General features: G+C 44.5%; 2 protein-coding genes across 6 annotated transcripts in view; one reads left to right on the top strand and one right to left on the bottom strand.

Annotated features, from left to right (window-relative positions):
* The window catches only part of UBAP1 (ubiquitin associated protein 1), a 33864-nt gene extending 20558 nt beyond the window's left edge, over nt 1-13306 (top strand). For 2 of the 5 annotated variants that reach the window (XM_071425719.1, XM_071425720.1), the window contains exons 3-8: nt 1318-1442; nt 3293-4243; nt 7581-7619; nt 8068-8265; nt 9615-9716; nt 11147-13306. In XM_071425719.1, coding sequence (XP_071281820.1) covers nt 1318-1442; nt 3293-4243; nt 7581-7619; nt 8068-8265; nt 9615-9716; nt 11147-11287 — 1556 coding nt within the window. In that variant the 3' untranslated portion in view covers nt 11288-13306. The remainder of the gene's footprint in view (nt 1-1317; nt 1443-3292; nt 4244-7580; nt 7620-8067; nt 8266-9614; nt 9717-11146) is intronic. The other 3 variants (XM_071425723.1, XM_071425722.1, XM_071425721.1) reach the window with 3 other exon arrangements.
* Nucleotides 13307-14392: 1086 nt separating this feature from the next.
* The window catches only part of KIF24 (kinesin family member 24), a 29454-nt gene continuing 19002 nt past the window's right edge, over nt 14393-24844 (bottom strand). Inside the window, exons 10-14 of the mRNA XM_071425718.1 lie at nt 24480-24551; nt 23709-23818; nt 20608-22785; nt 19601-19694; nt 14393-17417 (exon numbers count right to left, since the gene is read on the bottom strand). Of these exons, the coding sequence (XP_071281819.1) occupies nt 17277-17417; nt 19601-19694; nt 20608-22785; nt 23709-23818; nt 24480-24551 (2595 nt within the window). The 3' untranslated portion in view covers nt 14393-17276. The remainder of the gene's footprint in view (nt 17418-19600; nt 19695-20607; nt 22786-23708; nt 23819-24479; nt 24552-24844) is intronic.

Here is a 24844-nt window from a genome sequence, read left to right as displayed (position 1 = left end):
GTGCAGGAGGGATGTAGGTCGTTCATCTTGATAATTTCAAAGTGTCCTACCAGAACTCTGTGACCACCCAGTGTGTGCATAGTATGAGAGCTCAAGTAATGAGAGCATATAAGCCTTTAACTGCAAATTGACAGGATGTTCTTGTTTATGAAAGCTGCTCAGCCTCTGGGAGTCTGTGGCTGCCTTGTAGATGAATCAACATGAGGGAACACAAACAGTACTTATACTGCCATCTGAGTATGAAAATGGGTCAGATAAAAGCAGCAAGTCACAGTTCACTGAGTGAGGAGGGCTTGGTCACTGAACACCATCTTAGATGTTGCCTTTAATGTCTTTCTGTACCTGTGTCACTCAGGGAGAAGCTACAAGTGAGGCCTAGAGTCACTCTTCAGATTGTTACACGTGCCAGAAACCTTGCCTGTGATTCCAAAGTGATTAGATGAGTGATCCAAGAGACCACTTTCAGTTAATGGAAAAGCTGTTTTGTTTATATTTTGGGCTTTCTCATACTTTTTCACAGTTGCTCAAGTAAAGCACACAAATACTCTGGCTGTTTGGAGGTGGTAGAGCTCTAAGTGCTTTTTCCTTGGGAATTTGCTGGAGAAATGTCATCCTAGAAAAAAACAACAGATGTAGGGCCTTATAAAGTTAGATTGCCTTATTTCAAAAATTAGAGTTGCTGTGTTAATAGCCTTAGTATTTCACTGTGTTTTGTTTAAAGTGGAATGGCTTTGCTTCATTGCTTTGCATTTGTGACCACTTTCTGTCTAAATGCTACATACTACTTGTATGTCAAAACCTGGATTGTAGTTTGTCTTAGTTGTTCTAAAGCTGAGTAATTTTAAAATCTGCTTTGAATATGACAAAAAAATGATAGATCTTTTTATAGAGATAGAATACAGTGTTCGGGAGAGCTTCAGCATCCAATTGTGGAGGGATAGTGTTGTCACAAAGGAAACTAAGATACTGGTTGCATTGATGTCAAAATCTGGTGGATTGTGGTTGTGAGGGGGTTTGCCTTTATTTTTTTTCTTTTTCTTTTCTTAACAGTTATGGGCTAGAATTTAGGAATTAAACAAACTCTGACCCAGCTCCCTAAACTAAGAGACACTGAGGTCCAAACAGTTTCAAACTCCAATTGTGTTGTATATCATATCTACATATATCATACATATATCTACATATATCATATCTGGTATAGATGCTGCAGTGGAGATAAAATAGCTCCCAAACACAGCAATGTGAGCCTGAACTGAAAGCGTGAAATTCGTGAGTTGTGAGGGTTTTTCTTAATACAATTCCTGCTTCTGATTTCAGGGCCTTTCAGTTACCTTGATGATGTCCCATTTAAGATAGGAGACAAGTTCAAAACCCCAGCAAAGGTTGGATTACCCATTGGTTTCTGTCTGTCTGATTCTTCTCAGCTTGTCAGAGAAGCCCAGGTAAGTGATATTTTCCCTTCCTGCGCTCTCTCCCCTCACCCTGGCCTCAACCTGTGGCACTGTACATTCCAAGCTGTCACAGTTTGCACACAGACAGTCTTGTATTTCTAGAAGATCTGTTGGGCTACATAGAAAAGTAAAATATGATGGGTCATGCAGAAAGCTTCTAATTTTTATTGCCTTGAAAACCATTAGGCCCTTATTTTTAAGCATTTGTTTTAGTCTATCTGTTTCAAAGAAGCACAGCGGTTTTGTGTGCTTTTAGTTAGTTCTGAATGTTACCTTGACAAAATATGAATATAGTTTTTAATAGGATAAATCCTAAGAACTGATACACCCAGACAATGACATAATTTTCCATTCTTATTTTCTGGGTAGTTCTGAGTGAGAGTTCTTTCCAAGCTGTGGGGCACACAGGTTACAGCTGGGTACATGGATGGCTTCCCTGTCCTGAGGAGCATGTTTCTGCTAGTATTCTGCTAAAATAAATTGCTAGTAGCATAAAATCAATTCCTTTAGTGCAGCTGTTTGAAATCTAATCTGCAAATGCAGATTGTGATACAGGAGGTCTGATTGAGTTATGCTTTCTCATTTGGATCCATGATTTTCCTTGACCAATCCCAATTGACGATTCTTTTTACCTTGTCTGTGACATATTGCCATAGATGGTTCTGCTTTTTTCTTGCTGTTTTTGTTCTCTCCCTGCCCTACATATTACCCTGTTATTCTACTTCATGGCTTCTCCCTCATAACCATTGAACAATTACCTGATTTTCCTAGTACCCACGTTTCCACTCAGTTAAGCTGGTGTGGGAGAGCCAAAGGAGATACTGATGTCCTGTTGCTGGCTTGATTGTGCTGTGTCTCCATTTTTCTGCCAAGCTGGGGCTCATCCAGCATAGTGTGCCTGTTCACCCTGCACAGTGTGGACTGTGCATCTCACAGTGGAATTTTACTCTTGTTATAGCTGTTAAGAGCACTGTTTAAAAAAAATGCAGGAAACTTAGCTTCCCACCCATATTTTTAGTATAAAAAAAATATGTGGATATTTTAAGATGGAGTTAGGCTCCTCAGAATTATGCCCTTTACAGCTAAGCCACTCTGTGGTCAGTACAGTGGTAGTGAGTAGATGCCTCCCTGTGCTGATCTGGCCTTAAAAGACCTGATGTCAAATGGGAAAAGCTTTTGAGATCCTGTCACATAACTGCAGCAAAATCTGCTGCTGGCTGTATGTGTTGTCATTGGTGTAGCCACTGTATCCCCTTTGGCTGGTGAGGCACTGCACTGGAGTGAGAATGAAAATACTGCCTTAAACCAATGGGTGTAACACTCTAATATTAAGTCCCTTAGGAATCTTTTAGGGGAATCTGAGTAATACTGTATTGGCCTTTGGATGCACAAATACTCTGCTGAATGACTTGTAGAACTTGTGGACTGGGGATAGTTCAGTGGTGCCAGATCAGAGTGTCATTGTTCATCTAATAACTCATTAGATTTCCCCTTGCTACCTTCCTTGTCCTGGGGGAAGAAGGTGGGAGGGCTGTGAAACTGATCTTGGGATGATGAGTAGTTCTAAAGCAAAGCTAAATGTAGGAAGGAGGCAAAATACAGTTCTCTAATCCAGGTTGCAGCCAAATTTTACTGTTAGAGGTAAAATTAAGTACTTCTGGTGTCTACCAGCTTTGTCAATCTGCAGGCTGTTTAAAAATGTTGCTGTTCCTAGTAATTCATGTAGCTCTTATTCTCTTTGCATTAATTTATATTGCTGTTAGAAGTAACAGCTATGATCCTTATAACTTTTTTTGGTTTTTTACTTCCCCTTCTCTCCTTTCCCCTCCACGTCCATTCAGTATGACTTCTCGCTGGAAAAGAAAACAATCGAGTGGGCTGAAGACATTAAAAAAATTCAGGCTGCCCAGAGAGAAGCTGAACGCAAGGCAGAAGAAGCTCTAGCAAACCCAAAAGCAGCTCCAGAGGACAGCACCAAGATGGGGTTCTCAGAGGGACCTTGCCCTGAAGCCATGCCTCCTCCTATTAACCCCATCCTTGCTAGCCTGCAGCACAATAATATTCTGACTCCTACTCCAGCCAACACCAGCTCTGTGAAGCAAAAGGTCCTCAGTCCACCTCGTCCAAAGGCAGATTTCAACCCAGCTGATTTTGAATGTGAAGAAGACCCGTTTGACAAACTGGAATTAAAAACTATCGATGATAAGGAGGAATTAAAAAATATCCTTGAAATTCATGTTGGTACTACTGGGCCGATTGTTGCCCAGCTGTTAGATAATACCTTGCCTAAAGGAGGGTCTGAGTCTGTGTTGCAAGATGAGGAAGTTTTGGCATCCATAGAAAAGGCCACGTTGGACTTCAAACCCCTTCACAAACCCAATGGCTTTATCACTTTACCACAGTTGGGAAACTGTGAAAAGATGTCCTTGTCTTCCAAAGTGTCCCTTTCCCCCATCACTTCAGTGAGCAATATCAAATCCTTGTCATTCCCTAAGCTTGACTCCGATGAGGGGGATCAGAAATCATCAAAGCTCACGAGCACTTTCCACAGCACTACCTGTCTCCGCAACGGCACTTTGCTTAGCTCCTTGCAGACCTGTGCTCAGAGCAAAGCCAGTGAACTGAATGGACACCATATGCTTGGTCTTTCCGCTCTAAATGAGGACAGTGGCAGGGAGACATTATCCTCTTCATCCAGGCTGTCATCCCTGGCTGTTTCGACTGTTTGTACAGAAGAAGAATCATCTCAAAGCCCATCGACTACGGTAAACACGGAGTGGAGTGGAACTGGGGTGAGAGGTGGAGATGCAGAGGCAGCTCTTGCCTCTAAATTGCCCTGTTACTTCGGTTATAATTTCATTTGCTAGGAGTGAATTGTAGATCCTCTTAATGTACGTGGTAAATTGATCAGTCCAACAGGTCTCTGTGGCGGTAGTTCTAAACCTGAGATTATTACCCTGCATTTTGCCTCATATTTGACAGTTTTAGACCAAATCCAGTGATTGTTTTTTTTTAGCTATTCAGCTCTCATTTGTTGTTGATAATTGCACACATTTGAGCTAAGCATAAAAGGCATCTTCTGTGTACAGTCCTGCATTCTGTCCTATCCAGATGAGATATATCAGATTCTGAACTGCTGTTAGGCTTTGAATCAAATCTCTTCTGGTTTTCTTCCTTAGTTTGCTTATTTGCTGGAAACAATGGGAAATGCAGGCTTCTCAAGGAATAGAAGTAGTAGTAGGTTAAAACACCCAGATATGCTGCATCATTCAGGGAAGAAAAAAGTGCTTGCAGTTGACCTGCAGTGAAGTAAGCCTGTTTTTTTTTTTAGCTTCAAGCTTCAATTTTCTTCCTGACATCCTTTAAAAATGTAATCTTTAAGAGGAAAAAAAAGATTATAGTGATGTGAAACCTTGTATTTGCCCTTTCTTGTGAAGGAGGGTAGTCATTGCTTGGTGGAGACCAAAACCAGTGTGAAGATAATCTTGTATTTTTAATGTTACAGTTATTCACCATACAGCTCTGAGATGCGAGATTAAGGAAATGAAGAGTCAATCTTGTTGCAAGTTCTAAAATTTGAGGACAGTAACTTCACATCAGGTGTTGTTTCTGTCTCTTTGTGACTAAGAACAGAGATTAGATTAAGCTTGTGGGGGTTTTTACGAAGAACCGCAGATCTGGACACCAGTACTCGTGAAGCCTAGTGAAAGCTGTGTAGTCAAATCCTCTTGCTTGTTCTAAAATAATCTGGGTTTTTTCTCTGTCCAATAGAGGCAGTGTTTCAGTGATTCCGTGGTTTTAGTGTCGTGCTGTAGGTTTTTGTGTGACACCATGTGCTGTGAAACAAGTGATGCTGCTTCTCCCTTTTGTCCTCCCAGCTGTTTTTGGGGTTAAATAAATGCACTCATAATTGTGAAGTACAGTATTCTGGGAAGCAGCGTACCTGAGAGAGCAGAGCAGAACAGCTGATTGTTGATGACTGGAACAAATTCAATGCTGTTAACTTTGGCAGGAGCAGCAGTGTGCTGAGCACCTGCTCACTGCTGGAGGTCACAGGTGTGAGAGGGGCCTGTATGCCTCAGTTATGGAACACATGGCATCTCTGGGGATGAAAGATCACTTACAACTGGATACACTGGCATTAAGATGCCTGAATTTACACTCAAACAATTAAAATCTCTCTGCTGAATTAAATTTTTTTAAAGACCAAGAGGGAGAGTGTATTCTTGACAGTGTTGTAAGGGAAGATGCAAAATGGGAAGAGAAAATAGACTTATTAGGAGAACTAATAAGATTAATTCATTAATTTGAAACTATTTATGCTTTGGAAGTAGTGAACCAAGAAATAATTATGGTGACGGAATTTAGTTCTTCATGTTTAAATTCCAAGACTTCAGATTATACTTGCTTTATGTTTCCACAGTATAATTCCACTGAAAAATGATGGCTGATATGCAAGAAATTTAAGTAAATGCAACAAAAGAATTGAAATAAATGTAACAAAAATCCTCAGAGTATGAAAACAGTACAACAAAATCACAGTCATCTCTGTGACTGGGAGCAGAAGGCTTATATCTAAATGTATTCCATAGTGATTTTTTTTTTACCCTCACAAGATTAGAAATTTTAACTTTTTGAATTTGCAGTTACCATGGGAGTTTTTGCTTTACCACTGAATTGGATCTAGGAATCTTTGGATGGAAATAAATTTGGGACTGCATAGGTTCTGTGGTGGTCCCCTCATTTTCACTTTTTCTTGAATCTCAGCATGTTGATTTTTGCAGCTTTAGCAGAGGTAGAAATGACTAATGAAGACAGGCGATTGCAATTAAGAAGATTGTGTAGGAGGAGTTGGCTTTCCCAGACTGTTGAATCTCTGGTGTCAGAAACAGTTTTGGTTTTCCTGGCTGCAGTGTCAATAACAAAGCATCATCCTTCCATTGATGATCCCTTCATCCTGGCTGACTTCAGGGCTCTTTTCCCTATTTCAGTGTAACCTATATTCCAGTACTGCCCTTGAAAAAGTGTCTGGAGAGAGGATGTGTCTGAAGAACACACCATGAGAATAGGTTCTTGGATACCCTAATGCATCAGAATGAATATGATGTCTCAGGGTTGGTTTTCTAGAAGAGAAATCCTTACCCTGGAAGATGTTTGGGAATGCAGAGCAAAACCTCCTTGGTGGTGCTTTGGGGTCTTTTGGAATAAATAAATGGAAATTGTCAAAATCCTAGTGGATCTTTTCAGAATTGGTCTTCTGCAGAGAGTTTTTTGTTGTTCAGTTTGGGCACTAAGAAGGCCTTTCTGAAGGATGTGGACAACCTTTCAAGCAATCTGTGCTGGCATAATAAGTATTAAGAAATGCTAAAAGCTGCATTTCTTGGCCCACAGTGATTTCTTGCAGTCTATTCTAACTCTGTTTAAAACGCAGGAGTTCTGAATGTATTGAACTGAAATGTGTAGCTTTGGTGGGGCCAAGGCCTGGCTTTGCACTGCTGTTAACTTGGGCAAGGCTGTACAAAGTGGTGGGGTGGTTCTGCAGAAGCAGAGCAGGTGCACAGCAGGGAACATGACCCAGCCCTGCTGGTGTGCTGGGAGTGGGACAAGTGCTAGGCAGAAAACTCACATGTTTTTTTGAGCCAGTGTGGCATGTTGCTCCTGTGTGGTGTATAGAGTTCTGTGCTTTGGGAATAGAAAAGAGGTGTATTTTTCTCTGACCCCTTCACATAGTCAAAAAGTCCAGAGAAATTTTTAGGCAATGACTTCTAAATTATCACTGTTATGCAGGCAGTGCAGACTTGGTGAGGAGCTGAACTGGGGCTGTGTGAACAAGCAGCTGTTACAGTGACAGAATAAACAGTTTTGTAATTATTGTGGGGGTACACACATCCTTCTTGGAGTATAATCCAAGTATAGAGTGCTGAGAGGAGGAATGATCATTATGATGAGGATGATTCTATAGTTGCAGGCAATGGGTAATGTCAGCATCTTGTATGTGGAAGCCTGATCAGACCCTAAAATCTCCCATCCTGTGGTAGAATCGTCTATAAAACCTTCCTTGCCCAGCTCTGGCAAATTCTGCTGACCGGTACATGATGTTTATCCTTGTTTTATTTGTGTGTTGTCCAGCAGGTACACCCAGACTACCAGGAAACAGAAAACCCTGTGGTAAGTTTCCAAATACACCTGTGTGCTTGCTTGCATTGGATCATGTTTATGGTAATCTTGGTAAGTGGTGTTCCTTTGAGTACAGAAAACCATAGGTCATGAGTAAACCTGAGGAGAAGGAAGCAATGTGTGCTTCCTTTGAGGTGCAGGGATTGGCTATATCCCAGCCTTCACTTGCCGGGCTTGGGTGTTCAAAGGCTTTGGTCACACCAGTAGGAGGGGGTTCATTGTGGAGAATCTGGGTTGTTGATTGTTGCTTTGAGGGTTAAGAGTATGGTGGGAATCAGGCTACTTGGTTTCATCCTCACAGTGTGTAACTTCCTAAGGGCACTCTAGAAAACCTTTTGAATTAATTACATGGGGTATCCTGGTTCCAGCATTAGGCAGAAACAGGATGTGGGGATGCAGAAGACAACCATCACCTCAGCCTCTGGGTTTTCTCCCTTAGGTAACACACCAAAACTTTGCAGTGTCTAAAGTGCCCAATAATAGCAGCTGCATGAAGTGGCCGGGCGGTCTCGCGGCTGAGCTGCAGCAGGGCCTCTCCCCCAGCGAGAGGCACTGTGTGGAGACTGTGGTCAACATGGGCTACTCGCCTGAGAACGTCCTGAAAGCCATGAAGAAGAAGGGACAGAACATAGATCAGGTAAGAGCTCGTGCAGTGCAAAGAAATGCTTGATTGCATGCTGGTTCTCCTGGGAAGCTGTCTTGGGTTTGCAGAATGGGTGGGGTAAATACTGTTACCCCAATAGGGGGTTGCAACCTAGAGCTTGTGCTTATTTCTGGTGAGAGATTGCTAGAGTCAGCCCCACCTCTGTGTGCTGGGTTGGAGCCATGCTGTGTTTGGGATGGGCCCTTTGCTCTATGTGAAACTGGGGGGGAGTTTCTGTGTCTCCCCAAGAGCCACAAACACATCCAAAGGAAGCTTAGCATGGCTCTGTACTATGTTAAGAGCCATGTGACAGAAGTCCAGCCACCTTCCTTTGTTCTGAGCATGAGGGTTTACAATGCTGACATCTCTCCTTGTGGAGGGATTGGCCCCTGCAGGGCTAAGACAGCTCTGACAGGCTCCTGCAGGGCCCCACTGACCGACTTGTGTGTCCTGGTGCTGCTCCTTCCTGCTTGAGCGCTGCCTCCAACGCCTGCTCAAACCAGGTCACTGGGCACAAAGCGCTGCTGGGCAAAGCGTGGCTCTTGGATCTGCTTCAAACAAACACTTCAAAGTGGGAGAACATGGCCCAGCCTCCTGTGCTGGCCCTCAGCAGGCTGTGTGCTGCACAGAGCATGTCCCAGGGACTCCTGCTTGTGGGACTGATCTGCTGGCCCTTTCCCTACACACAGAGAGTGGCTTAAGCTGTGCGCTGGAGTGAACTGAGCTATCAAGTGGAAAAAAAAGGTCCCTTAGGAGGGCGATTTTAAATCCTGCTCTGCTTGCAAGCGCTGGTTCTTTCACATACCTAGCATTGCCTACCTGACCCTTCCCCTTAAAGCTGATGATGCATAAGAAATTTGGCAGCAGTTTCTGTGTGCATGACCTGGGATTTGCAGCTCACTTGCTGATATGCTGAGCTGATCTTCAAAGGCTGACTGCTCTCAGATTGCATCAGCTTTTGTGGCTGGCTGAGAGGAAGCTAAAAGTAGACATGTCCTGGCTGCTGGACCTACAGTTTCATTTTTAAAACTTGTAGTATAAAAAACAAAATGAAACTTCTGCTCTGCCATCAGAGGGCTAAAGATACACTTCTGAGGCTGCTCTGACTAGAACTGAGGGGATGGTCAGAGAGCACAGTAGGACAGAAGGGTTTGTCTTGCTTTCTCTGCACAAGCTCTTCTCTAAGGAGTGTCTCAACTCTGCTAGGAAGGACTGTATCTCTGTCCCTGGTGAAGTGCTGGGTAGAATCATGCTCAACCCCTCCGCAAGTACCAAGGTGACATTCAGCTGCCTGCTGCAAGTGCCTCTCTGCAAACACAGTTTGTTTTCTTCATTCCCCACAGGTTTTAGATTACCTGTTTGCACATGGACAGCTTTGTGAGAAGGGCTTTGATCCACTTCTTGTTGAAGCAGCTTTGGAAATGCACCAGTGTTCAGAGGAGAAGGTGAGGGTGCGACGTGTGCAGGAATAGAAAAATATGCTGTGACAGGGAATTCCAGCAGCAGTTCCTCTGGCTGATGAATTCTGGTTTTCATGGTAATGCTGCCTTGTTTCCAAAACTGACTGTCAAAGGACATCTTTGTGTTGATAAGCTAAAAATTGTTAAAGCATTAGAATTTGTCTGTGCCATTCCATTAGTCTCATTTGCATCCATTTTTATGGGTACAGGATTTTTTTAAGACCCTGCTTATTGTGGTCGTATTGTTTTGAATACCCAGAGTTATCTTGTGGGCCAGGTGCTTGGTACAGATACAGTTAACTTCAGCAGCAGCAAATTGCCTTTCAAACCTTGCCAGCCTGCCCTGGCCATAAATTTTCTCTGTTGTGCAACTGCATCTGCCCAGCTGCTTAGCAAATTGGGTTAGGGCTTGCTCTGGAGCTAGAAAATGGATGTGTTGGGGTCTGGTTCATTGTCTGGCTGCTTTACCAGCACCAAAGGTACAGCAGGAGCAAGTAGCAAGGGCAGAGGACAGGAGGATCTTTTAAAGTCTGCCATCCTATTGTGTGACAAGTTATTACATGAAGTCTTTAGAGGTGCAACCCAACCCCCTCAAACCTAGATATATGCCTTCCTGCCTTCCTTGGACAAGTGATAATCTTATAAACAGAGCAATAGCAGTGCAAGGATGGAAAGTAACTGAGTTTGAGAAACCCATTTGCTATTGGCTCAGCCCCAGAATTGGAAATTGCTAATCTTCTGATTGCCCATTTCAAACTGCTTGCTTGTTTGGGATATTTCCTTCTCATGGAGTGGCTCAGATGCACTGTAAATGGCAGAGGGTTCATGAAAGTGATCAGCTGACTCACTACTTGCCATCTTATTCTTCAAAGCTCAGGGAGGATTCACAGTTAGTGTTGTAAATATTGTATGCACACAGTAGAGTGTGCTAATCCCCCAGCTTTGCCCTAGATCTTAGAAGCCAATTGATGGCAAGGGCTACGGCACTGTTCCTGAAGTCCAAGTAACTTTAAAAAAAATCAGGTGCAGCAGGAGCTGCTGGATGGGGCAGCTGGGTGCCATTAATCAGCATTTTTGGGATCCCACATTGGGCCAGGTTGATAAATTAACTTCTAAGAGAGACAGAGACGCACCATGGCAGGCTGAGCTTTGGCGCCCTGGTTGAAGAGGGGTTTGGAAGTTAAGGACAGCAAACAGGGGACTGAAGGTCCCTGTGGGCTGCTGTGCCTGGATCTCTGGTGGCTCAGGTGTGAGCAGACTTTCTCCCCCACAGAGCTGGAATGGGCTGTGCTTGGGGAGGAGGAATCCACAATCATGGCATGCTCAGCTGCTGAAGACAGGCTCTGTGCTACACCTCCACCAAGCACTGAGCCATCTGCTTTTCTCTTGCAAATAACAGGCTGTCTGTCTTTCAGATCACAGAACTTCTCCAATTAATGAGTCAATTTAAAGAAATGGGCTTTGAACTCAAAGACATTAAGGAGGTCTTATTATTACACAACAACGACCAACACAATGCTTTGGAAGATCTAATGGCCCGTGCAGGAGCCAGCTGAAGACACATTCCTGGATTCTTGGCGTGCAATGGAGCAGGACAAGCCCCGCCACCTTCACATCCAGTGTGACTTGCTCTCAGCGGAAGGAGTCCAGCTTTTTGCATACAAGGGAGAGTGTCTGAGCAAGCCTGCCTGCGTGCATCACTCCAGCATTTCTCTTTCCACTGAGGGCCAACTTTCATTCTTAAATTAAATTTTAAAGTGTCCTTTCCTAAGTTTCCTTTTTCCAGCTTGGCCACGGAAAGTTGAGACTGCCCAGCCTCGACTGGAATTGTACATAGGTAGAGATGGAGTGGTTCCCCCCTCATTGTTGCACTGGAGTTGGACAGAAGAATATTAAGTTGGTTCTGAAATTAGGATGCTTTGGTTCTTTGAAGCTGCTTTCATGGTGTCTTGTCTGCTTGTACGGAATTACTTGACTGTGTCACAGTCCAGATTACCTGGTTAAATTTGACCTTTAGTGCAATGGAATTTTATTTTTTGGTTGAAAGTTAGTCTGTAACTTAGTAAAACACTGGTTCAGAAACTGTCACTATGCATAAAGAGAGAACCTTGGGTTTTTTTTGTCCTCTTGGTTTTTGGTTTTTACCCATGCATCCAACACTTTTGCCAGACATGAGTGTCCAGTGCTGAGTGGTAGGTTCCCTTGAAGCAGGTAAGCTGTGAACTCAACCCAGACCTGCAACTTGTGTTGGTTCTTGAACCTGAAGGCAGAGAGCTGGGGCTCAGTATTGTAAATCCCCCAGGCTTGTAGGATATTTAAGACAATGCCCTCCTAGAAAGTCAGTTAATCTTTTTGTTTTAAATAATACACAGTGTGATGCAGGAGATTTCTTTCAAGCACTTTCTTTAAAACAAATATACTCACTGCATTAGTTCCATTTTTCACACTGCTATAGAATTACATAATAATATCTAGTACTACAAATCAGGTTTGGGGTTGTTTTTGTTAGTTCAAAGTATTACGTTGTACATTGATCAAGTCCTAAATACATGAAATATCAGCAGTCTTGAGGAATCTCTAATTTGCTAAATATTTTGATTCTGCAGAAGAACAACTAATAAAACCCTGAAATATAACTCCCAGTGTCATGGTTCCCATCTCTCATGCTCTTTGGCTTCAGCAAACGGGGACCTTGCTGGATCCTCCCCACCCAGGTGCTGCCAGCTCCTGTGGGCATGTGTGAACATTGTTGAGTGAACAACCAGAGGTCTCTGGGCTGCAGCTGCAGTGGTAGAAGGTGCTTTGCTTCTCTGTGGCTTATTTCTGTTTTGTGGCAAAACCTCAGCCTAGGGATCCAAACTCACGTTAGAGCCTGGAACTGGAGCATCAGCCTGCTGGAGGGCAAAATGTCTCAGCCCATTGCACCAGTGTAGGTTTTTCAGTAGGAGGTTTCACCTCACCAGGACTCCAAAGGGGATGGCATTTGTCTCCATTATGTTGTTAACTCTCTATGACCAAAACATCCAATTTAGGCCCAGTGTGCACTCATGGAATTCTCTGTGGGGTGCGCAACTGTGTGAATTAAATGTTTACTTAAAATGATGCAAGACGGGGATCTGCTGGCAAGTATCTAGGAGATGTGGAGAGGGATGATGAGGAGGAGCAGGGCAGGTTGCCTTGCACATACCTCGTAGTGTTGACCTTCACCATTTTCTGGTGGTGGAGCTGAAATAAAGATTGTCTAAGAAGGACATTGAGCAGCTGGTGGGACAGCAGCTGCTGCCTCTGTGAGTGCAGGTAATGCACAGCTTTTCTTCCTTCCCAGGCGAGAAATGCAACAGTGAAGTGAGGAAATGGGGTTCCTGATTATTTGAAAAACCTTGAAAACAAAATTCAAACTGCTTTGCCATCACTGCTGAGAGCATTTGGTTGTGTTGCTCGTTCTGGGTTTCTCAGAATTGCTACCCCAGCGATCCCCATCTGGTACCAGACAGTCTGGAAGGGGCAAGAAGTCTTTGCCAGCAAAGAAACAGCTATTTAGACCAAACCTCTGAATAAAATTATCTCTGATTGTATTAGTGTGTGGGTTTGTTTTTTTTTTTTTTTCACAGTTCCCCTCCAAGGTCTGGCTCTTAACCCCACAGAATAATCACTCGGCTGTCTGAGCTCTTGGGGAGGTGAATACAGGAGGTGGCAGCTGTGAAGATGCAAGGTCTTATTTCAGAGACCCATGCCCACCCAAGTCTACCCTGGTCATGCTACTCTTGCTTTGGCAGTGATGTTTCTGGGTTTAAATCCTTGGGTGGCTGAAGGCATGAAGGGTATTGCTATGTTGGCATCTCAGAGAAGAAAATACCAGAGTGAGGGGTTAAGGGGGTGGCTTAGACAAGAGGAACTGCTGAATGAATGTGTAACAAGAGCCCCTGTGTGACCAGAGTTGAATGTTCAGGGTGCTGTGCAGCACTTGTTAATCTGGTACTGTCCAGGCACAGTTCATTGTGGCTGGGGGAGGTCCTGCTGACTGGAGCAAGGCTGGGCTCTGCCCTGCTGCTGGCTGCTGAGAAGGTTGGCTGCATCCCCAGTCACACGACTTTGGAGCTTTTCCTTAGGCTGTCAGGTCACACTGATTTATGTCCCTGCTGTGCCTTTGTCAGAGTTCCGTCTGAGATCTGTGTGCCTGGGCGGGAAGGCTGGTAAGAAGTGTAGAGACAGTGCCTAAGCTGGTGGTTGTGCTTTCAAGGAGAGCATCTTTGAGCTGCCTCCTCCTGGTTCTGGACAGCAGCAGCCTGGAGATGGCTCTGGTACTGCAGAGCCACCCTTCACCCCCATGGCAGCCGAGGGCTCCTCATCCTGCAGTCGGGCTGCCCCAGGGCTTTTCTTGCCCGGCATCGTGGCTCCTGCCGTGGATCTGCTGGAGCACAGAGCCCGTGTCAACAGCGTTCTGTGGCTGCTCTCCAGGCCAGGAACGGTCAGTCCAGCTGTGGGTCAGGGCACCCGAAACTTTCCACACCAACAGGCCCTGTGAAAATCCCTGTACAGATTTCCAGCCCCACTTAATCTTTTGCAGTCAATCGAATGGACATTTTGATGATGTTTACCTAAAATGATTTTCACCAGAGTTCTGTAGCAAACTGAATTTTATTTTAAATTCTGTCAATTATTGAAATAAAGTATCAAGCCTTTGCTAATAAGCATTAATAGTCATTGTTGCATCTGAATATAAAAGTGAATCCATTTTAGTTCCGTGTTTATTTGATGGTACATGGCCAAGCTCTCTAAATCTCAGATTGCTTTTATGACACTTGAATGCATGTTCAAGTTGAAGTGAAAACCTTTTGTAGCAGTTGTCAGTGAAATATAAACAGTAGGAAGGGGATGACACTTAAAATGTTCATTTAGCACATTTTCACACAAGAATTAAAGCAGCAACTAGGTAATAAACCTCAAAGGGGAGAGAAAAATGTTACCATTTCTGACAACAGCTGGATAGTTTCTGTTGCACATGAGGAACCCATTGTTGGTATCTTTGGGGCGTGCAGCAATGTCCCTGTTATTGCCAAGGATGGGCTGCTTTTCACAGCCAGATGCTTTATTTTATTTTTGTCAAATCTCACCTTCAGTAGAGAAAATAAAATTTGGAGAACAGACATAATAAAATATTTAAGAAGGTATAGTCATGTGGATTGGCTGGATAACACATTTAAGAAAAAAAGATTGTATCAGACATTGGAAAATTGTGTGTGGTTGTTGTTTTGATTATTTGTTGTTTCTCAGCGTCCCTGGCTGTTCCTCGAGGGAGCAGATAGTTCCTGCTCTGGGAATTGCTGCTGGGGCTCAGATCTGCCAGATTTGCTTTTTTCACAGTAGATTAGATGGGATTCACAGGTGGCTCCAATCTGGCTGCTGACTTAACTCACATCTCCTCTACTCACAGAAATTTTTGGCCACTCATCTGTCTTGTCACAACTGTGCCTGCAGATTCCGAGGTTAGGACATGGCACTGTGGGTTGTGCAAATGATTCTTGTGTGTTGCTTAGGAATAGCCAGCTTCTGTAAGACACACTAAATGCCTGTGAATATACTTTGCTCAGCTGCTTTTTAAAAACCTGAAAGAGTGATCAACCAACACTCATTTCCCAAATGTCAGAATACGTGGAGGGAAAATTTTCCTCCCTTGCACTGTTTCTGACTGGGCATCACATTTGCCTGTGACCTGTGCACACATCCTACAGTCTGACCTCTTCTTTGGTTTCAAATAGACTCGCCAAACTCCTCAGCTGCTCCCTGACAGCAGTGTTTGCTGCATGCTTGCTGAGAACATGCCGGGGAAACTAAGTGCCCACATTTATTTTATGCTATCAGGAGGACTGCCCAGCTGCCCTGTATTCCCCTCACCTTACTCACAGGAAAGCTCTCCTTGACCCCAGGAAGTGGAGGGTATTGGTGGTTTTAAACACTTGTTCCTCCCTGAGTGGTTTTAGCAGAGTGCTGATCTCCCACTGCTCTACAGCTCTCTGGTGGCTGTCAGGCACCACTGCTCTGTGCCATGCAGAAATACCAAGAGTTTTGCTCCTGGATGCCTCACAGCCCTGGGTGAGTGAGGGAGGCTTCTGACCCAGGTTCAGGTGCCTTGCTGCTGGTCTGTGACCAGGACACAGGAACTGTTTTGAGAGGCATAACCTCAGACCCCAGAGAAACTCTGCTCTCTTCTCCACAGAGGAATCCAGTCTCAGCTGCAAGATGGAGACTAACCAGTGCTAAAAACAACTCAACAGCTAGGGCAGTGATCAGGGATTTGCTTCTGTTCCCCAGGCCTACGCTGGGTGACATTCCTGGGAGTGTTTGCACCAAATATGCATCCCAGAGCGTCACTGTGATTACTGTCCTGCTGCTCAGCCCAACCCGGGCTCCTCAGGGAGGCTGTGCAGGCAGGCAGCAAAACCCACAGCTGGTCAAACAGCAGTGTTCCATTCCCCTTGGCATTTCTGGCTACTGAGCAGGCTTTGAATGAGCTACTACAGGCATTACTGAGGAGACACAGAGATGGGTGAATGTGCTGCGACAGCCCTAATTTTGGAGTGGGAGTGCACACACAGCAAGTATGTCTCAAGGTCACTTGTGCCTTCAAAGCAAGTGGACTGGCTTTGTGGTTCAGAAGCAATGCTTGCAGCACCAGGGCTTCTGCAGGGCTCCAGCTGATGGCTCCATAGCCCTTGATTCAAATACCAGTTTCACATGACAGTGCTGTCAGCAGCTTCTGGAAGGCCAGTGCCTCCAAGCAGACCCTGTTTTCATGTGAGAAATCTGTTCAGCTCTGCTCAGAGCAGGCACTGGATGTGGTGTGCTGCAGGTACAGCTGCTGGCATCTTCCTCTGGGCAGCAGCATGAAACCCATGTGCTTATTAACATGCCAGATGGAATCTTTGGTAGGAAGTCCCTGCTAAACCACTCGTTACCCATAAGTTAAAGCCACCTCTTTCAGGAGCTCTGGAGGGTTCATCCCAAGCATTAAGTCAACGATAGGTTTCCTTCTTCTGAAACTGACAGCACTTCACATCCTGCCTTGACTTCCAAATACTTAAGGTCTAGACACCTTAGTGTAACAACCCCTGGCTCCTCTGTCTTTCCTGGCTTTTGTTTGCAAAGACTTTTCTGGGTAGCTTTTGAGCATTTCTGTTCTGACCTGTTTCTGGCTTCAAAGTTGTTTCCCTTACTTGGCATCACAGGATTGCCTTTAAGATGTGAGACGCTGCTATGATACATTAACACGACTTGACTGCTACTTGGTGAGATATTTAAAGGCTGCTGAATTGTTACTGTTCAGAATGTGGCTTACTGGTATTAATGAAATACAAAGCTTATGGTGCCAATTAGTCATCTCTCATTTACTCAGAATTCGCTCCACTCTTATATAAAACACATGCTAGTCACAAACATCAAACCAAAAACTATCCCCTACCACCCACGCTCTGCAGCACCAGGTGTAGCAAAGTGCTGGCTGGCGTTTCCTGTAGCTGCTCCAGTGCATGTGCAGGCAAAGAAGGTCTAAACGGGTGGACGTGTTTGCAGTGATTTGTCAGTGCCAGGGGAGGCTGAACAGAGCTGAAGCTGGGCTCGCATTGTTTGGACACACTTTGACTTCAGCACCAAGATTTCATCCAGCATGGCCATGAAATTCTGAAAATCCTGGCAAGGAAGGCACAAGGAAACAGTAGGGAACAGTATCAGTAGGTTGAAAAAATCAGAGTATTTTTTACACCGCAGCAGAATATAAAAGCGTTCTGCATATTAGTAGATTAAATCAGCATTTCCTTATTAAGTCACAGCCTTCACAGACAAAGGTCAGTGCCTCTAAATACCAAGGTTCACTGACTCTGGTAGTTTTATCTGTTAGTGAAATTACAGCTCATGTGTTGCTTAAAAATAAAAATAAAGCAGCTGCTGTCTGTCTTCTACTCTGGTTAGCTTTTCAAAGGTTTGGTACCAGGACTGGTCATCTGGTTTTACCATGTACTGAACTCTGTTCCTGACACCTCTTATGTTGGATTTGTCAATTATGAAAATAAATGGTGAGTTAGGCCACTATGGATCAGACATTATAGCCCAATATTGAGAGATGCAAGGGATTTATGTCCCATCAGGTCATGGGGCCATGGCTGCAGGTCTGCCAGAGCAATACTAGCACCACACCCAGCCTCAGCCCAGGGAACTCTACCTTTCATAGCCACATGGATAAAAACCATTATGGGACCATGACAAAAACTGTAGTTTTCATCCTTTTTTAAGTAGGGCTTGTATTAGTAAGGGGGCACTTGGACGTGCTCTGCTCTCCAGCTGAGAGTAGTTTGGTGCCTTTGTTCATAGGTCTGTGCCTGAGAAGCTGGGAGGTGTCAGGTTCCCCAGGGCTGGGAAATTCAGCTGCTGTGTATGAAAATCAATCACGCAAAAGCTTATTTGGCAGTACTCCAGCTGTATCTCCTGCACTGCATCTCTGTCCTGCAGGGAAATCAGGACAGCGATGAAGACTAGCCCAGCTGCTGTGGCATATTTTTCTTAAGCACTTTAAATATTGCTTTGTTCAGTGTGTGTCTGATCTTGGCAGGAGTTTCTCCTGCAGCCAAAGTTTCATGGCTGGAGAAGTTGAAACCATCTGCAAATGGAAGGAGAGAAGCTGATGCATGAAGCCCAAGCACATTTCATTACCCAAAAAAGGTCATGCTGTGAAATAAAACTACAGGGTATGTTATTCACACACTGCTGGGAAGGCCTGGCAAGCTTGTAAAAATTCTGCTAGCCAGAAAATTACTGCTTGCTGCAAGGGGCAAATAAATGCAGGGGGAGAGCTGGTGTCCAGTGACTAACAGATTTAAGAAGAACAATCTCAGAAGATTAAAAAAAATTAAGAAAGATAGCTTTGTTTCACTGCATTGTCTGCCACAAAACTAATACAGTTTATGTCTCCTGTGCTGCTTGGTGAACTGTATGTTATCTGTAAAACAGCATATGCAGTTTGAAATCACAGAGAATAAGCCACATGGTTGCCTCACTCCAAAGTCCCTGAGGGAAGAGTCCCTGTACTTCAGATCTGAACTGTGACAGGAATTGAAATGGTTTGATAATGCAATGCACCAATGGAACTTGGCTTTACTGAGAAGCTGAGGGAACTGGGAAGGCAGGAGTTCTCACTGGAAAATGTTCATAGTCTGGATTTTCACATAGGTGTGACAGGCATCTGTTGGGGTACGGGAGAAGCAGAGAACTGGGATTGCCTAGCTAGCAGTGGGGCCATGCAGGTGCCAGTTTTTAGGTCTAGAGTACACCACTGTCATCTGAGGCAAAGACAAGCCAAGAAACACTTGAGTAATCAAAGCCAAGAGCATGTGAGGCACAAGCCACAGTGGTCAGAACACTGGAGTAAGCGAGGCCCAGGCTGTTGGCACACCTGCAGTGTGAGAGGCAAAGAGGCTCCCAGAGGGAAGAGCCAAATCCCACCAATGTCCTGCCCTAGGGGTGTGCTCTGTTCTGTGGGATTGCTTACTTGTCCCAGCCTGTAAGAACTAAAACATCACAGGGACAGATGGCCTGTCTGGTACAGTCTGCCCCTTGATGTGAGATAAGGGAAGGCTCTCTTATCAGAGACAAGGGCTTCAGGGTTGGCCATCCATCTCCTGCTCCCCAAGGTCCTGTGAGAGTGGAGACTGGCAAACACAGCAGGCACTGAAAATGAGAGGCTCTCCCAGGACTAAGACAGGCCTTGGAGAAGGGCTTGAACTGAAAAGGAACAGCCCATCACCAATTCAAGTCAATCATGTCTAAGATTAATTTATGCAGGCTCAACAGCCACCAAAACCATCATTTGAAACACTTACCATTGCTGACATCTGATTTATCAAGCACTCCTCTTTGAAGCACAGGTGTGCCAGTTCATCCAGCTGCTGCTGATGAGCACGAATTAGAGTCTTTCTGTTTAACAAAAAACACAGCCTGTTACTGGTTACACAGCCTGTAGTGTAATCATTGCTTGTAATCACAGCTGGCCTCAAGAAAGAGGAATACCCCAGAGGAAGCCTTGCTGTCCTGTGTCCCTGGCACTCAGGAAGGGCACATCAGTGCTCCATGAAGTGCAGTGGACTGCACTGGTGTGGGCTTCAGGATGAGCTGGGTGACTGAGGGCTGCTCACAGAGGAGTGACCACAGCCCTTCTTTAGCACAGGCAGCACACAACTGCTTTTCACTGTAGGAGAATCAAGGAGCACAACAATTGTCTAATTAATAGGTGAAATGGCTTATGGCCATGAGTCTGTAATTCCAGTGAGAAACAGGCTGAGCAGGAAGACAGTGCTGCTGTTGATTCCTCTGAGCAAGTTTCACTGACCAACAAGGTATTTTCAGTCAAGGGAATGCAGCCCAGTCCCTGGGAGCTGACAATGGCAGCTCAGAGTACTCAGAAGCTTTGCATCTACATCTTCAGTGACTGTTCAGCTGCCCTAGCAGCTTTTCTTTTCATTGATGGAACAGCTATAACCTGATTCTTGATGGAAGGTTTTGATATGTTTTAGGTACTTTACAGCTTACAGTAAGCCATTTAATTACTGAGAACTGCAGTTTGTATTATAGTATTTATTTGTCTAGCATTATCCTAGAACAATATAATAATTGGCTTCCTGTGAGATTTTAAAATATCACTAAATAAAAGCAACCATATATTTTTAAGATAATTACTATAAATTATGATGAATCTTATAATTATTTAATAGAATGATTAACCATTGTTTTTTTAAGTACATAGAAGTATGACATACAAAAAAAAGGCCAATGTATCACATGTCCAGATTTTCTAAGCTTCACTACAAACTTCATGATGAGCAAGACTTACTGTGCCTTTTCTAGGGCTTCCTTCTGCCACTTCCCCATCTCTGATGCAGCACTTGGAGAACAGCTGCTGGACACCTGTGAGGGGCATTTTGCATTTGCTATTGGCTTATTATCTTTGGTTGCAAATCCTGCATCTGCAGCAAAAGTCTCCTGTGTAAAAATACTCTGCTTTGGCTTGTTTTTTAGCAACCCTGTCTCCTCACTGCCGAACGATGACTTGGCAGGGTCTTCAAAATGGGTGAGATCCTCATTCCTCAGTCCTGGCTTGGGCTGCTGCAGCCGGCTGCTCTCCCGAGAGGGGGTCTCTGGCCCGGGAACGGCAGATCCAGCTGTGGATCCAGCTGTGGATGTTTCTGCCAGGTCACGTTCAACAAACAAACTGCGCCGGACTCCCTGCTTGGATAAAACTGATCGCAGGTGGCAGCAGCACGGCTTCACACGACCACAGGTGGGTGGGAGCTTCTTGTTTGTGGCTTGAGAGGAGCCCAGCAGGGCACAGAGCCTTTCCCCATGGCCGGGCTGCTCTGCCAGCTCCAGCATGCTGTCGGTCATGGATCTGCTCCTGGTGCACTGCCAGTCCTCCTCCTCAAACCTGCTCTGGGCGTCACTGTCCGGCACCTGCTTCTCGCCGTGGGGCTGCTCTTGGTTGGAAGTCGCTTTCTCTGTTTCAGTTGTGTCCTCACCATCAAGAGGTGACACCCGGAGTGGGGTCATGAGCTCGGAGGTGAAGTCTGAGGAACTGGATGAAACGGAGTGGCTGACTCCATTTTTTTGAGCTTTCCAATTTACGCCTCCTCCTACAAGGGTAGCCTTTTTAGCCAAAGTGGATTCTTCCTTCTCCTCATGCTGAGGATCAAATTCTTTGCACTCTGGAGTTCCTGATTTCAGTACAGGAGATACACACGGAGTTGAAGCATCCGTTTCTGGAGTTAAGGTGGCTTCACTGGAGTAAACAATACGTCTGTGTTTGGACTTGAACTCTTTGTGATCAGCTAGGAAATCCTTGCCATTTCTCCAGGTGCAAGCAGGATCTTCCTGCAGGCAGTAGGGTTTTTCTGCAGTATTGCTTGGAGGGAATTCAGCTAAGTCATAGTTCCAGTCTGCAGGAGTTTTGCTGCAGCCTGCATTTTTAATGGGTTCCTCTACTGCTGAGCGACCCTCACTACAATCCCAGCTGTCATCTAATCCACGCTCTTCCGTGGCTATTGAATATTTAAAAAATAAATCCTGCCGCTTTTGGCCTTTTTGCTCTTCTTCGGTTCCTTGCTCTCTTTCATGAAGGAAAAATGAATGTTGACTGGATTTGCTGCTATTTCCTCTTTTCACACTCTTTTGACTACAGACAGGTGAGAAAGAATCTTCACTGAAATCACTGTCATCCAGATCTTCCTGCTGTATCCACTCTTTGCTCTGCCCTTCAGTTGGAGGTAGGCTCAGCTCCTGCTTCAATTGAATCTCCTCGGGCTTGTACTGCATTAAAAACCTCTCAAGGGGTTGATAGTTCAACTTTTGCTTTAGAATAGGGGGTTGCTGAAACTGCTGGTGATAAAGACGTAAATGCTCTTCCCTTTCCTTCTGATAGGGAGGCAGATATGTCCACGCTTCAACAGACTGTTTAGGAAAAGTATTTCCCCATTCCTGTTCGCTTTGGAGATTGCCATCTCCAGAGGAATTATTGTCATTAGGAACAAATTGTTTCTGAAGAGGTTGCACTGTCTGAACTTTCAGGCACTGGACAGGTGTTCTGTTTTGCATATACTTGTCTTGCTGGCCACTCTCTTCTGTGGAAATGAAATCCTCCACCGAGGAGCTCTTTTCAGGGAGGGGGGATAGATAACTTTTCTTCAGGGGATGTGTTATTTCTAGGACTCCCTTAACTGGGGTGGTGTGGTGGAAGCAGGGAGTGCTGGTTTCTTCTATGTAGGCATGTCCTTTGCCAGTTCCCTTGGGGGTAGAGGTAAGAGGGACACCAGGTGGCTGGAGTGTTGCAGGATATGCCTTTGGTTTTGCAGCACTTGAGGGATGCTGTAGGCCTAGCTTCACTTTCTTTGGAGAGCTCTTTTCCCCAGGTGGCAAAAAGGGAGAGCCTGGGATATGCCTTGGAGATACAGTTCCAGCTTTGCGTCGCCTTTTTGTGACAGGGGCAGGGTATCTAATCCCTTTCTTCAGCTCTTTGACCCTGTAAAAAAGAGGCTGGATTTAGAAGATGTCATGCTTTCAGATAAATAACAGTATCTTCAAAACAAATTAATGCTTTCACATACTAAGACTAAATATTGAATTCAACATTGTGGTTTGTTTTCTGTCTGTGATCTTCACAGGTATCAAAACTCTTCTGCTAAAATTCCTGGACTTTTCGAAAAATCTATAGCAGTCTTTTTAAGCTGTTCCTTGAGCAGTGCATAATGGGTCAAGTGAATGGAAATGGCCTCAGTTTCAGTGCAAGTGCATTTCCACACATTATAATGCAGCAGAACCAGCTGGTGTTCTCCACAGCACATCACAGAGTCCCGCAAGGCTCAAAGCAGGACTTTTGAAGTAGTTGCAGTGGGGCTTCATAGCTCAGGTGATGTGCACAGGGCTGCACTGCTCCTGGATCAGACTCAGCAGTACAGCTGGAAGAGATGATTGACTGGTATCACCCTTCCCCCTACCACCCTGACCCTCAGCTGCTCCCTCTACTCCTCTTGCCCCTCAAGTTGTCCCTTGTCCTTTTAAGACCAGCACTGCACAGCTTGTAATTTACTTCCTGCTCTGTAGGAGGGAGGGTGAAGGCCTTGCACACATTCTAAGTAGAATCAAAATACAAAACTAAACTAAAACTTTTGATTGCTAAGGTCAGTAATCCTGCAGTTACAGGGCACACAGTGATGTTTTCATCACTGAAAGTGGCCATCAGAAAGTACATACAAGACCCAAAAGAATTTAAGACAAAATATAAGAGTTGGAATAAGTAACGATTTTATTAGCTTTTTAAAGATTCTGTTTCTTGCCTAAATTGACATTTTCAATTCAACTATAACAAAATGTAATGGCAGACATCACACATTGCTTTTTACTTTGTGATTTTCACCCTGGCAAGAACTGAGTTTCACCTCCTACCTGTCAGCATATCGCAGAGTGTTCAGGGTGTGCTCTGCAGCTAGGTTGCTCGGTGAAACATTGGCTATCATACATGTCTTGGAATTGCCAATGAAAGAGTCTTTCAGCACCTAAGGTTTGAAGGAAAAAGAAATTGGGTTCTTAGCAGTTCATGCCTCCTGCACATCCTGTAAATTAACATCTACAGAAGAAATTCAACATGAGTTGAATTTTTGTAGTGGCTTTTTAATTTTTTTGATAAATGTAGTCCTCTTGTCTCAGTTTTTCTTGCCTTTATTTGTTTATAGTTTAAAATGAATGCAAGTATTAATTAGGGCTCTAAACAAGCCCTTGTTCCAGATGCTGCAAGGGTGCTAATATGGTTTGAGGAATAAAGCAAAAGATACAGCTGAAGTAAAGAACTGTTGATGAAAGCACCCAGGACAGTAACTGAATAGAAGATGCAAAATTGTTTTCAGACTATGGGGAGATGGATGGTAACTCTGTATGAGTCTGGATGGTGGTGTATGGGGTTTTGTTTGGTTTCAGCTCTTGGCTTGTTTCTTTTTTTCCCATGCCAGTCCCCATTGTTGGCTGGAGGAAATTTGCAGTTAACTTTAATTCTGTGATTACCTTTAAATTTAAAATTTACAAAAGCTATGCATTTCCTCTCTTCCTCAAGAGAGGAAGTAGCTACTGAACTATGCCATCTATTTATTTATTTATTTGATTTTTTGTTTATTTTTGTCCTCAGCAGGGAAACCTCTCCTCTTGCCTTTCTGCTCATCTTACCAGAGTTAATTTGCTTTGCCGGAAAGGAGTATGCACTTGTTCCTGATCCAACGCCCGAATGCATTCCTTTAGCTACCAAAAGAAAGAAAAAGCAGAAGGGGAAAACAGATCAGTCGTGCACTGGCAAGGATCTGAACAACATCAAACCAAGCATACCCAGATCCTGTGTCACTTTGTCTCTTACTATGTGCTGTCCCTTGCAAGGTCAATTTGTGCCCTGCCTGATGGCTCCATGGGCAGCACCAGATGCAAGGGGCAAGCACACACATTGAGCACACATGGAGCTACACAGAGCTGCTGCCTGCACTACATCTAGCTAGTCTGAAGCCAGACTGGGTGTAGCCTAGACTATGCTGCAGCTTGCA

The sequence above is a fragment of the Agelaius tricolor genome, unplaced genomic scaffold (assembly GCF_023055355.1).
Source record: "Agelaius tricolor isolate 1412-34295 unplaced genomic scaffold, bAgeTri1.0.p SCAF_4, whole genome shotgun sequence".
In the NCBI taxonomy this organism is placed as follows: domain Eukaryota; kingdom Metazoa; phylum Chordata; class Aves; order Passeriformes; family Icteridae; genus Agelaius; species Agelaius tricolor.
The sequence above is the reverse complement of the archived record's forward strand: the minus strand, read 5'-3'. Positions and strand labels throughout refer to the sequence as shown.